The sequence below is a fragment of the Aythya ferina genome, assembly GCF_964211825.1.
Source record: "Aythya ferina genome assembly, chromosome: 11".
Lineage (NCBI taxonomy): Eukaryota > Metazoa > Chordata > Aves > Anseriformes > Anatidae > Aythya > Aythya ferina.
The window spans coordinates 2,301,356-2,314,965 of NC_140307.1; the positions used below are offsets into that span (position 1 = coordinate 2,301,356).

General features: G+C 40.4%; 2 protein-coding genes and 1 long non-coding RNA gene across 6 annotated transcripts in view; 1 reads left to right on the plus strand and 2 right to left on the minus strand.

Annotated features, from left to right (window-relative positions):
- The window catches only part of MAP2K1 (mitogen-activated protein kinase kinase 1), a 36,610-nt gene extending 36,400 nt beyond the window's left edge, over positions 1–210 (minus strand). The window contains exon 1 of the mRNA XM_084532736.1: positions 53–210. Coding sequence (XP_084388862.1) covers positions 53–132 — 80 coding nt within the window. The 5' untranslated portion in view covers positions 133–210. The remainder of the gene's footprint in view (positions 1–52) is intronic.
- Positions 211–1,063: 853 nt separating this feature from the next.
- Positions 1,064–6,038, minus strand: LOC311442961. Its single transcript, XR_014696984.1, has 3 exons — positions 5,838–6,038; positions 5,147–5,250; positions 1,064–1,636 (listed from the first exon to the last, which is right to left on the minus strand). It is a non-coding gene; the product is annotated as an uncharacterized lncRNA (long non-coding RNA).
- Positions 6,039–6,417: 379 nt separating this feature from the next.
- TIPIN (TIMELESS interacting protein) lies at positions 6,418–13,261 on the plus strand. Of its 4 annotated transcripts, none has more exons than XM_084532740.1 (7): positions 6,418–6,774; positions 7,825–7,918; positions 8,763–8,838; positions 9,854–9,976; positions 10,503–10,566; positions 12,283–12,477; positions 12,629–13,261. In XM_084532740.1, exons 1-7 carry the CDS (start codon positions 6,642–6,644, stop codon positions 12,790–12,792), a joined length of 849 nt encoding a protein of 282 aa, XP_084388866.1. In that variant the 5' UTR covers positions 6,418–6,641; the 3' UTR covers positions 12,793–13,261. The 4 variants fall into 4 exon arrangements, with proteins under 4 accessions (XP_084388866.1, XP_084388868.1, XP_084388869.1 ...); XM_084532742.1 differs by having other exon boundaries at positions 6,466–6,774; positions 10,503–10,557; XM_084532743.1 differs by having other exon boundaries at positions 6,518–6,774; positions 7,831–7,918; positions 10,503–10,557.
- Positions 13,262–13,610: the final 349 nt, after the last annotated feature.

Here is a 13,610-nt window from a genome sequence, read left to right on the forward strand (position 1 = left end):
ACCCCCCCCAATAACGGCCCCTCAGCGAACCCCCCCCCCGGGCCTGACTCACTCGGCGGCGCTGGTCCCGTTGACGGCGGAGCCATCGGGCGCGGGGTTCAGCTGGATCGGGCCCGGCTTTTTTTTCGGCATGGCGGCCCCCGGGCGGCCCCAAACCGCTGCCCGGTGCCGGTGCCTGAGGCGCTGCTCCGGCCGCCCCCGGTCCCTCCTCCCCCCCCCCCCGCGCAGCGGCCCCGAGCTGGTGCCGGCGGCGCGCGGAGCCCGTGCTGAGGCCGCGCCCTTCCTCCGCACTGCGCCTGCGCGAGCCGCTCCCCCCCACACACACCCGGGAAGGTGAGGCCAGGCAGGAGCATGCGCGCTGGCGGAGGGTGAAGCCGCGGAGCTGTGCCCTCACAGCGCTCTGCCCTCACTTGGTGGGAGGGGCTGGGGGGGGAGCGGGCTCGCATCAGCTCCGGGGCTTGGCCAAAATTTTGTGGGTTTGGTGCTGCTCTGTCCCTTCAGAGAGCTCTCACCGCAACCAAGAGAAGCAGCTCTGTGCAACGAGCCCCAGCATCTTCCCCGCAGAGCAAACCACGGTGCTAAGGCGTGTTTTGTGCAGCTGGTTTGTTTATCTGCCTCCGTAATGCACCCAGACAGGGGAACTGCTGCATTTATAGCTACAACAAAACCTCACCTTGGGCTACTCACAGCTACTAATTTATTTATTTTTTTTTTACTAAACTAAGTGCCTGCAGTAAAAATTTTAAAGGAAACTTACACTCAGAGAACAGTGAGTTATAAAGAGCAGAATGAGTACAAAAACACAAGGCCAAAGGTGTTACTCTCGCTTCTCTGGAATTTTATTTTGCGTAGCTGTTAGGAATAATCAGCTTTGGTCACAGGCATTTCATGCTTAATGGGATCGTGGTTTTCTCTGTGTGCGTTTCTGTGAAGTTCTGACTCACATCGCTGTTTGGGGGTTTTTGTAATTGCATTAGTTTAGGCAGCCTAAAGGTAAAACAAAAATGTTACTTTCCAGGAGCTCTCTATCAAATATTGGCACACAGAAGTGAGATATGGCTGAGACAGAATGCTTTATAAAACAATAATAGTAATAAAGACAACATTGCATATTGGCATTGTATGTTATGAACCCACTGATTTTTTTAACAGTTTTAAACATAGAAGTCCTAACTAACAAAGAACAAGGCTACAATCCTACTCCACGGAGGGAACAGCGTGTCTTGTATACAGGTTGTTTCAGGGAGAAATACACCGACAGAAATATGAGGTTAAAATTCCAGAGAACTAAAGCCACTTTGTCGCTTAAAAAAAAGCTTCCACTTTGGGGTATAAGCTGAGTGGGGGATATAAGCTGAGTGCTGCCTTGCTTTAAAATCAGCTTGCTTCCAAACATGAGGGCCAGGTGTGGTGGGTACACCTTGAATGGCTGAAAAGCCCAGCTCGGCCTGACGCACCACATTTACAGCCTGGGATGTGCTCACAGGGCAGCAGTGAGCCTTACCTTCAGTAAGAGCTGAGCACCCTCGCTCCTGTCCATCGGTGATCTCACCTGGCATAAGCAGACTTGCTCAACAGTAATGGAAGTCCCTTTTCTCCAGTCATGATCAGTGATCCCTCCATGCCAGTTCTCTTCCTGAGAAGGAGAATTTAAAAAGATTCTGGTCATTTATTTGTAGATCTCAAAAGGAAACAATGGAACATTGGTGTACCACCTATGGACCTATCTGGATCAACAGAGTTGGCTGGGTATTCCTTATGTGCGGTGCTTAAAACTAGGACATTCGTATGCTAATAGGACTCCGGAGGAATTACACGTATTTGACTTGTGTGGATACAGTCATCTTAAAACCTTGCCTCTGATGCTGAGATGCTGTAGACAGGTTTGGTAAAGTTTGTGCTTCTTTGGAAGATTAATTTCTCATTGTCCGAATCCCAGAGAAATGAGATGAAAACTCTTTTAAGGCCTGTACTCAGAGAAGTTATGCATCAAGAAGCACTTGCAGATTTCTTCTGCTTTCTGACACAGCTGCAAAACTCTTGCAACTGCTACTGTAAGTGCCTGTACCGTACAGTGCTCCAATCCATCAACAAATGGGACAGATCTACAAGAAAAGACTACAGTTATTCTGATGTTTGCTTCAGTGGTAAACAAAATCTCCCACAGAGCTGTGAACCAAGAACTGAAGAAGTTCTGAGCACCTCGGTGCTAGGGCGGTGGTTAGCGGCTTGGTACTTGGCAGAGTGAAAGCTCAGTTCCTCTGGCAGTCCTGGCGCTGACTGCTCTAACTGGCATTGTGCCAGTTTTGTTTCTTTTGCCTCAAGTGAAGAAGCCTTTTGAAGCTATAGTCGTTTTCCTATACAAGGCAGGCATATAAACACCTCACTTAAATTAATAACTGCTTCAAAACGTTAACAGGTCTTACACTCCAATAAGTTGATTCAACCAGAAATGATTATAGACTAAAACAGGATTTATATAGTTACTTGAGAATGTTTAATTATGTATGATTTTCCTTTTTTTTTTTTTGCCACAGCATTAAGACACTGTAGTAAAATTGAATGACTACTATTTACAGTAACTCAGAAGTATCAAGTCTTTCTATGCTAAAATCAGATTTTTTTTTCTAATGAAGAAATTGAGCTGTAGATGAGGTTGTTTCTCTCTTTACACAACTGTGTGGGGAAACGCAAGGACTCCTTTGAAACACCAGCCTCCTCTGCAGAGAAATATTTGGACTGAACTAGGAAGAATTTTAGTTCTATGTTGTGAATTTGCATGTAGTTTGTTATTTCCCCCAGTAACAAAATTGTTTTTTCTCCATCATCATAAACTACATGCTGAAAATCTACACCAACAGATGAATGATTGACATACCTACTGAAAACAGAGGTTTCAGTATGGAGGAATTCTGAAGCATAGCAGGAAAGAAGCAGGCATCATAGATCACTCTAGCTGACTGCAGTGAGAGTGAATTCCATAACAAAACTTACATTGGAAATGCTTTGTATGAAGAACTGTCAATTCCACATTTTAATGTTCTATCATTTTCAAAAGTAAAATAATCAAAGCAGTCATTAATGCTTTTTTGGAAACTGAAATTATGAACAAGGTACATTATATATTACACAAAGATGCTGTATTGTTTGCAACTTCTTGCGCATTTTTTAAATAGAAAAGATTGAATTATTATTTTCACAGCTCTGCTAGTCACAGACATGGTCCCTCCATCAGATTCCAAACACTAAGAGACAGCTCCCTCCTCTGGAGCACGTTACACTTGCATTGCAAACGTAGTCCCGTGGAATCTTGGAGAAATTACTGAATTCACACACCCGTTTTAAAGGCCCTTTGACCTAAAGACAAAACAAGGGGATTTTTGAATTGACTGAATACAGAAATAAAGACGTGGGTCTCTGTACTGATGCCATACAGAACCGTTTCTGTGTAGTGGTTCTGCAGGAACCATTTCTGTGATTGCTCTTGCCATCGTTGTCTTCCGCAGGCACTCCTGTGGAATGACCAATTTTCCTGTATATGATTACAGAGCATATTTGAAATGTTTCAAAATTGTTATAGATTGGTTTGAACTTCTGTAAAACAAACAGTTTTAATTTCAGTAGATTTGCAACCAAAAAACAAGCATATTTTCCAGCCCAAACCAAAACACGTTTTGGGAATTCAAACGTTCTCGGTGGGAGGAACTGCATTTTGCTCACTGAACAGGTGCTTCTGGAGGTGGATCCCACAGGAAAAGATAAAGAAAAAATATAAGGTGGTGTAATCTCTGTGAATGACTTCTGAACAGGCAGACATTCTGATTTATTGATTCTAGCACCACTGGAAATAAATAGAACTGAAATATGTCCCTGTGAACAGAAATGCATCAGAGGAGCTTCTCTTCATTACTACTTTTTTCCGTCATGGAACTAGCATACCAGATTTTGTCTAGTTTCTTGCATGAAAAAGAAAATGTGACTATAAGATACATTAATTGCACTACTGAATTACCCCTATTTTTAAAACTTGATCGCCACAAAAGGATGCATATTTTAATGACAGAACAGATGCATGCAAATTTTTATTTGAAAGATTTAATACTTCGTAATTTATTTAGTGGCTAACAGAGCAATTTAAGGAAATAATTAGTCCCAAAAGCAATGGAATTTAAGAAGCCTGATTCAAATTCTAATTAAATTGGTCTACAGGATCAGAAATGATTAGAAGGCAGCTGACAGACATACCTTCTTTTAATCAGCCAGAGATCACAGTCTTTCTTGCACATCTTATATTCCTCAAGAAGCAGAGATTGAAAAAAAACACTTTGGATTGGAACACTATCTGAAATGTTGAGCAGTGTACCAACGGCTTAAAAATTAACATTTAAGATGACTGCATAATATAAATCTTAGGTTATAAACAAGTTATAACCCACAAATACCTGATCATTTCTACATCTGTGAGGTCTGATCCACCACACAGCTACCCTGGTACCAATACATCCTCCTTTGCCAAGGGCTCACTGGATCCAGAGCACTTTTATTGCATGAACAGCTTTGCCAATATAAAACCCTCCAAACGCAGAAGTAGCCAATCATCCATTTTATAGATTTTCTCTGCCATATATCATGTGTAACATAAAACAGGAAATGAGACGTTTAAAACTAAAAAAAAATCCTAATTTTCAGCACTTTCTCTAATGAAATAACACTATTCGATAAAAAACAAACAAGCAATGCTTCTGTTTCACTTCAACTAGAAACCAGAAGTATTTTCTAGAATTGAGGCAAGGTTTTCTTTCTTTTTTTTTTTTTTTTTTTTTTTTCCTCCTATCTCCTCTGGCTTATTATTTTATCAGCATGTGTCTGCTTATTCATTTCCTGGGGGGGGAAAAACAATAATCAATGCCTGCTGACATATGCTTTTCATTTAATTAGGAACATAGGAGGAGAAGGAACCACCTAGGGCATCAAATCCAATCTCCAATTAAACACTCTTCAAAAATATTGATTAATCAGATGCATAAATATGACAGGTTTTATAACACGATACTCCTCTACAGAGATCGTAAATGATCTTCCACTTTAACTCTTGGATAGTATTTTTTTATACTTCTCAAAGCACTTTTTAATATTCAGTACCTACCTGTTCTGGCTAAGACAAAACACCTGTCACAGGACAAAGCTCTGCTCATATCGACCAGCTGACATGGTGAAATTGTTAGCTCTAGCAAGTTCAGTTGCCATTACCTAAGAATTTAAAACACAGTTATTTTACATAAAAAAAATAAAAATAATAATAAAAAATAGCATTAAATACTAAGGAGAAAATTGAAGTGAAAAGATGCGTCACACTAATAGTTGTAAGTTTGATATTCAGGCTACATGCAAAACCTGATTCCTTTGCTGATAAACAGTTTTAATATAGAGGGACTATTAATTCCAATATAAAGAGCTCTCTATATAGAAATTGGATTTTCAGTAATTTTATTACATCTTTACAGTGTTTGGGATGGAAATTAGCAGCTCATGATCTATAAGAACTAGAGTTATCTTTGTGTGTATTTTTCATACTTTGTGTGCCACAGTTGAGGAAAAGTGGTCATATCTAAAAAGTTCAGAAAAATTGATTGAATGCCAATAAACCCATCAGCGTGTTCACTGTTATTATGTGTACTCCTGACTATAAAAGATGCTCCTGCATTTGGAAATACATCTTTTAAACACAGTTAAAATCATATTGACTAAAGGGTAATACATTTATGCTTTCAATTTAAAGCGCATGTAATTGATTTTACTGTGTTAGATGGAATACATTAAATTAACAGGTACATTACCTACATCAAACTTGGAGAGGTACCAGAGAAACCCAGTTCCCTTAAGGCACTGTCGCTGACTTTGCTCTTTCTGCTCCATGAGGCCAGCAGGACCTCAGCCCCCCAGGCCATAGAATCACAGAACTTTTAAGGCTGGAAAAGCCCTCTAAGATCGTCAGGTCCACCCATCATCATACCACCAATGTGACCCACTGAACCATGTCCCCAAGCACCACGTCCAACCTTTCCTTGAACACCCCCAGGGACGGTGACTCCACCACCTCCCTGGGCAACCCATCCCAACACCTGACTGCTCTTTCTGAGCAGAAATGTCTCCTCATTTCCAACCTGAACCTCCCCTGGCACAACTTGAGGCCGTTCCCTTTAGTGATTCGTGGAAGAACTCTACAACTCAAAAGCAAAATGAGTTATAAAGCAGGTATGTGGTTTATTTCGGTGCCGGGCGTATGCAGCATAGCTCCCAAAGCTATAAATAACTTTATATATGCAGGATATATGTATTTATATATACATGTAACTTTATAACTCTCTCTCTATATGCATATGTATCTTTATAACTCATTTTGCCCCGCTCCACCCCTCCCTTTCCCCTCAGCCTTTTGGCGCCAAAAGCAGCGCTCCAGCCTCCGCGCATGCGCCCTGCCCCGCGGCCGCTCACCTCAGCACTGGGGTCTCGCGAGATCGGCGGCTCTCGCGGTGCCTCCCCTCAGCGGGAGCGCGCTGAGGCACTGAGGCGCGTTGCTCCTCTTTTCAAACGCTGTGGTGGTTCCTGCGGGAGGAGACCAAAACCTTTCGTTTTTGGCCATGATCGACCCCTTGGAGAACAACCTGTTCGATCTCCCCGACTACGAGAACACAGAAGACGAAAGGTTCCCGCCCCTCCCGCCCCCTGCCTCCCCGGGGGCGGCCGGGGCTGACTGGGCTGAGGCTGGCGGAGGTAGGAGGGTGCTGGGGCTGAAACGGGGATTGTGCTGGAGCTTGCTGCATAGAAATAGTCTTGTATGGCTTTAAAAAAAAGCAGTCAATTCAAATTGAAGCTGTTCTTGATTCTGTGGATTCGTACTTGTGGGAAAAGTTCATTTTTGCATGTTCCGTGGAAGCGAACACACGCGCGAGAATGTCGAGTGTAGCATTCCTGCTGGAATTGGGTAGTTTTTGTAGAACGTCTGACCTGGAAAACATCCAAGGCACTTCAGGACAGTAAAACAAATTATTTGCGTTTGAGAAGATCTTAGTGCAATCCAGTGGACTGAATAAGCTAATAGAAAGTATAAAGGCTTTATTTTTGCTGTTATTTATAGTCAATTATGAGTAAAAGTAACGTTAAGTATGTGTTTTCCTTTCACTAGAAAGGATCAGTTTTGGATGGCTACAATTCTTTGATGTATGAAAAGTTCTAACTCATGAGCTCCTGATGCTCAGAGTATAAAAATGTTAAACAAGAAATCAGTGTAATAAATACTTATTCATTCCGAGATGTGATGGACAGCGGTACCTTGTCTGTTGCAGTCAAGCTAGCTCTAATCAAAAAAACATTAACTTTGGTTCTTAAAATGAACACAATCAGGTGCCTACATAACGTCTTTACTCTGTTTTTGAAGGCTGTACTAGAGTTTTGGCTCTCTCAGATTTCAGTGGAAACTTTGGGAAAGATTATTTATGTTTACTGATGTTTTGATTTTTTTTTTTTCCAACTTTTAGAATTGGCAGAATCTACTCTTGGTACACTTTTCACCAGAAATAAAGTATAAAAGTTCTAAAATTAGGTTGGCTGAAAGAGAAAAGTTTTCCTTTGCAAGAAAAGTTTATTCAGAATAGTAAGATATCTATTTTCTTACCAGACTTGCATGAGAAGGTAGATGAAATATTGCACTCAAATGCTTGTGACTTGCCCTTCAAATAGGGTAGAAACTTAAATTTTATGTAATGTAATTCCAGTTGATGCTATTTGTGCTGTGTACTTACAGTATGTTATTTTCTTTGTTAGAACCAGATGGAAACCAGCAGTCACAGACGAAGGATTCTTCTGTAGCTACACGGAAAGCAGTTAAAAGATCAATACCTAAATTAGATGCTCACAGGTATTGTTGCATAATGTTTCTTTGAATTTGGTATATGTCTGTGGCATAATAACGAAAGTTACAGCGATATCTGCTTGGTCATAGCCAAGTCAAATATCAAGGAGTTTAGAGATGAAAGTGCTTGTGTGCTGTATCTCAACCTTTTATTTGTTGCTTACCTCTATAATGCTATTGTTAGTCTTAACTTTCTTGAAGTCTCCTTGGGACTTAGTACATGACTAATAATTTTGTTAATAGATATTAATTATTCATGCATAGGACTCTTCCAGCGTAGTAATGCGGTTTTCTTTAATTTATTTCAAGTGTGTTTCAAAATAAATTCTCAGTTAAACAGTGGCTGTAAATGTTAAAGTATGCTTAACACTCATCTTACTTACAAGCTAGGTAAACTCTGTGTAAAGGATTTCAGTATTTTCTTTGCTTTTATCACCAAAACTGCTCTAAGTTCCTTCTTAGCGATGGAAAATGTCTGAGCTTCCAATTTCTTTAATTTTAAAGATACTGATGAAGTTATTCAGTGATACCACAGGTGGATGCTTTGATCATGTGTCTAACAAGCTTTATTTGGGCAATATGGATGCTAGAACTGACCGTTCCATTTTCTTGCCATGTACCCAAAATCAAAAAGCAGCTTGGACTAGAAGTATAGGTATTATGAATTTTGAAAAACGTGTCGTCTTACAGCAGTCTTCATTGTATTTCCTTTGTTTTCTTAATGGCTTCTAATTCTGCATCTCTCTCAAATAGAGCTCTGTAGCTTTAGACAACGTAAGGGAATGTGGATTTTTTTGTTTGTTTTTACAACAAAAGAAGGTTGGTTTTCAAATAACTTCACCTGTTACAGGTTAGTTTCAGAAAGAGGACTTCCTGCCTTAAGACACATGTTTGACAACGTAAAGTTCAAGGGTAAGGGGCATGAGGTAAGACATAATGAACTTTTCAGTTATTTTCTGGAAGATTAGTTTAAATTGATAGATTTATTGCCTCTCTGTGGGGAGGATTGATATCAATCTCTGGTTAGCCAGTTATGTGCAAGGGGGCTTACTAACAGTATTTGTATGTACCCTGCTGGGATTTTTAGTTAGAAGCTTAAAAAAAACATACAAGACTACTTAACAAAAGAAATGTTTTGATATCAAAGCTTTTTGCCTCTCCTTCAAAGCTAGAATACCATGTCTCTGACTTTGTGCTTTGTCCATAGAAAGAGATTTTGGGAACTGGAACAGCTTTATAAGACTTGTTAATATATCTGGAATGTCTTACCTTTTTGTTTCATGATTAATTCCCTCTGTAAGTGACAGTCTCCTGGCTGTTGTGACACTTGCATCCCAAAGTTTTTGATATTAAAAGTGTATGACGTAGCAGTATGTTCTCTACAAACTGCTTTATTGTCTTGGATGTGCTTAGCATACATACAGACATTTGCTGGCACACTTGCAAGAATGCCAGTGTATCTCTGGTTTACAGAGAACACCTACGGTATAAAATTTCTTCTTACAACTGCAGGCACAGAGAAGCTGGATAATACTTTTAATCTGAGCAAAAATCTTTATCAGATAAGGTTATTTTGGTGTATGTCTTTCTGTGTGTTCTAAATATCAAAATAAATACCAGCTGTGCCCCATAAATATTACTTCTTTAGACTGAGATCACACCTAAGTTGCTGACGGGCAACTTTTCAGAAGCTATCAAGTGTTTCACAATATATGCAAATGCTTTCCCTGAGCTCTTATCACTGTTTTTCTCATAGCTTGAAATTGCAGTCACAAACTTCATTATGGGAGGAATGATTACCCAAGCATTGATATTACTTACATTTTCAAGAGACTTTCAAGCTGCAGGTGCTTAATCTTTTTAGAAACATTACTATCATGTTTACTTCTGCAGTCTGCTGACTTAACTTCTAACAGCTGGATATCTTGTTTTATGTTTAAGGCAGAGGACTTGAAGACACTTATACGACATATGGAACATTGGGCTCATAGATTATTTCCAAGACTGCAATTTGATGATTTTATTGACAAAGTGGAGTCTCTGGGAAGCAAAAAGGAAGTTCAGGCATGTATTGTTCCTGTCAGTTTGTCTTCATGCAATGTGCAGTAGCGTAAGGAACAGGTTTAGAACAATTATACAGCAAAAGATGTAAGTTATACATGCTGCTTAGGTGTATAATGTTATTTAAATTAATTTATCTCGTTCTAAAAAGTTATTTCCAGTATTTGAAGTATTTAAGGCATCTGGCATTTAGATATAGCCTTTATTTAATGTTTCAGAGAATCTGCTTCAACTTTTACAGGGCATCTTTACCAAAGTGATTTGCTGAAGAGTTCTGGAACTCTTTTTACATTTGAATCTGCAAAAGAAGACTTAGGAAGAATGCTGCTTCGTTTGGCTAAGGGACAGATTAAAGGCTAGGAAAACAAACCACAGCATTCAATTCAAGTTGAGGGTCAGACACATAATGAAGGGAATATTATTTTAGAGTAATAAAATGTAAAGAGAAATGCAAGTACTATTAAAAACATACCAACGTAACGTGAAAGATTTTGTCACAGGTGAAATACTAATTTCACTTGTTTTGCAGACCTGCCTAAAACGGATTAGACGTGATCTTCCTATTTTATCTGAAGACTTCACAGGTAATGAAGGTATGCTTGTTACACTGTTAGTTCAGTGGTTTAAAAATTTTTCTTCCCCTCTTACCAACTAGAAATCAATGCCCATGATACATTTTTATGTTTTAGAAGAAATTGTTGAGTGGTCCTCTATTTTAAAACCAGGCTTCTGGGGAGGGGAGAAAAAACAAACAAGTTTCTGTGAGACTCAGATCTACAAAACTGAACTGGTTCTCAGACTGAAGTGCTTTCTGTATGTGCATGAAGTGCATGGCATAGAGGAAGGAAATGAAAAGTGGGTATTACCACTGGTGGTGTTAGCAATGTTTTTGGAAAAAAAAAATCTTTGTCTTTCTACTACCAGTTCTTATGGTGAAGTCAGGATGTTGAGCCTTCTATAGGGAAAGTACTCACTAATACCTGTGGGCACTGGTGCGTGTGTCAGTCTTGTTGTGTGCCTATTGTTGAGTGTTCTTTCTTCTGATACCAAAATCTATCCACTTAACAAGTAAATAATTCAGGAGTCTCTTCTACTCAGATGATGTTTTTTTAGATAACTCAGAAACAAACAGGCTTTTTTTAGAAAGAGGGAGCAGAGTTCACCTAGTTGTTTGAAAGAAACTTCATTAGCAGAAATGAGAGAATTTTGTAGCCCTTCCTAAGGTCTGTTGCAGGGTTTTTTGCTTTTACTCTAATAAGTAAAAGCTGATTGCTCTTGAGACAATTATCTACCCATTTGTCTAGTTTGTGTTCACACCTGGGGAATGAGTTACCCAATGCTACAGCCTTGCCCTACTTGTGGGTAAAACCGTGGGGGTGGTTAATGCCATGTGGCTGTCTTTGCTGTTGACTGCATTTGCTGGAAATGGAATGCAGCCATAAGCAGCCACAAACAGTGAAGTAAATGGTTCCTGCCGACAGTGTCTGTAGAGTTATCAGATTTTCTGTGCGATGGTTCCATACATCTGTATTTCAGTGCAGTGCTGGTGAGGTCTTAAACCATGTTAGCCAGTGTACTGCTACAGCCATCAGTCCTCAGTTGACAAACCTGAGTGGGTGTCTTGCATTTTGAAATAAAAACTCAGTCTAGGGTATAGTATTAAAAAAACCCCTTGTCAAGTACCTTCTCTGTTCATAGGCTTCGAGTACTGCGGAGGCACAAGCTTACTTGGCCTCAGGCACTCTTTCAAAAGAGTGCTCTGCCTTCTCTGTTCGTGGGTGAAGTTCTGTGACAGAATTGGACTGCCTCCATTTTGCATGTAGCAAATGAGTAAATATTCTGTAACAGTAGCACAGCGAACTTGAAACTATTTAGTGTCTGTGTTGAATCTGACTGATTCCTGGAACTACTCCTACTTTCCAAAGGGATGGGAAGAAAAGTATCTGGGCTTTTGGTAAGAACAGCTTGAACTTACTGTCCCTTCAACCGTCAAGCACGGCTTACAATTGCTAACTTAGTACCCAGAGCTGTACTTCCCTTAAACTTGGGTATTTATTACTGAAGTGTGTCTGGGTTCTTCTGATTTGTTTCCTATTTTGAGTATCAGGAATAGGGACCTAGACAGGTGATTGCAAGTTAAAACTAAATCACGGAATGATCTTCAGCTTTCATAATGATTTTAAAATGTAGAACATAATCAGAAATTATTTAAAACTCTTTGACAGATATTGAGCAGCAGAATCCTCTCCATGTTCAAAATGCTGCTTTCTGCCCCTCCTCACCCTTTTACTTCTTCAATCTTTATCCAGATGGTGGAGGTGAAAGCAATGGACTGGATACAGCCAATGAGGAAGTGTATCCGTGCTCTGGGAACGTAGAATTGGATACTCTGCCTGGTACAACTCTCACAGAAGAGCAACAACAGCGGATCAAGAGGAACAGGCAGCTGGCCTTGGAACGTAGGCAAGCAAAGATGCAGTGCAACAGCCAGTCGCAACACAACGGTAAGAATTCTGACTGAAGTGTTAAGCCAGTAAGCTTAGGCAGCTGAGCTCCTGAGTCAGGAGCCGTGATTCAAGTGACAGAAACTGCAGTCATTAAGCGCACAGCACCAGTGCTTTCTCACTGTGGGCCACCTTGTTTTTCATTTAACAGAGCTCTCTCCTAGTTACCCAGAAGAGGAGGAGTTTAATACCCCAATTGCTCAGGGCCTGGCTGATGTCACAGAAGACCCACAAGTTGCTGTTACAGAAGCTGAGGACAGAGATACAGAACTGGAAAGTGCCAGTGGAAAGCAGAGGCCTTTTCCCAGCCCTTGAGTGACTTTCTTAGAACTGGTGGGGTGCTTCGGTTAAGTACTACCCTTCTTATTGAAAAGCTGCTGGCTCTTCACACTCCAACTCCAGAAGTGCAAGGAAGCCCTAACTGTGACGCCTGCGTGGCTGGGCAGAACTGATTTCTTCACACTGCCAATGAATTGCTCCATATGCTGGCAAACAGGGCACCATCCTTCATCTGCATGTTGGACTTCTGTTATGGTTCACTGATGTTGTTTAGGAAGTGTTAATGAGTTTTCTGGCCTACTCTGACCTGTTCTTACAGTTGATGTCAAACTGAATGAACAGGGATGTTGAGAGGTTAAGTTTGTATTCAGGTTTTTAATGGAAGATCTATAACAGGAGTGTTAAGTCTGGACAGGCACCCTGGATTTTTTTAACTCCTTTATCAAGTACCTCTATCTTGTTCTTACACAACAGAAGCGATTAAATTTCAAAGTCAAACCTGAAATTCTTGTATGAGGCTGTTACGCTATGGGCACTGAAAACTTCCCCCTCCCTGGTGCAAGTCAAACATCCTTAGACAAGTACATCTTAGAGGACCATAGTTTGATAAATTATCTGTCTTTCTTCATCTAGTCCTCTACCTTGAAGCTGTTTCATGTTCCTTTTACAATACTCTTTTTCCATCTTACGCAATAGCACCAGCCCTAAAATAACCTTTTCTTTCGGTAGAATGAACACGAAACTAGTCCAAAGTTACCAGCGTTGTGGTAAAGCTCTGGGATTGCCCTCCAGTAGCTTAGGGTAGGCCTGTTCATAACAAACCGAATTTCTGGAAGTTGAATTAAGACACGAAC

Bases quoted from the DNA above. Each gene is read 5' to 3' on its own strand.
- TIPIN (XM_084532740.1), top strand. From the start codon at position 6,642: ATGATCGACCCCTTGGAGAACAACCTGTTCGATCTCCCCGACTACGAG. The intron at 6,775-7,824 runs GTAGGAGGGTGC...TTTCTTTGTTAG, and splicing joins CTGGGCTGAGGCTGGCGGAG to AACCAGATGGAAACCAGCAG. The intron at 12,478-12,628 runs GTAAGAATTCTG...TTCATTTAACAG, and splicing joins CAGCCAGTCGCAACACAACG to AGCTCTCTCCTAGTTACCCA.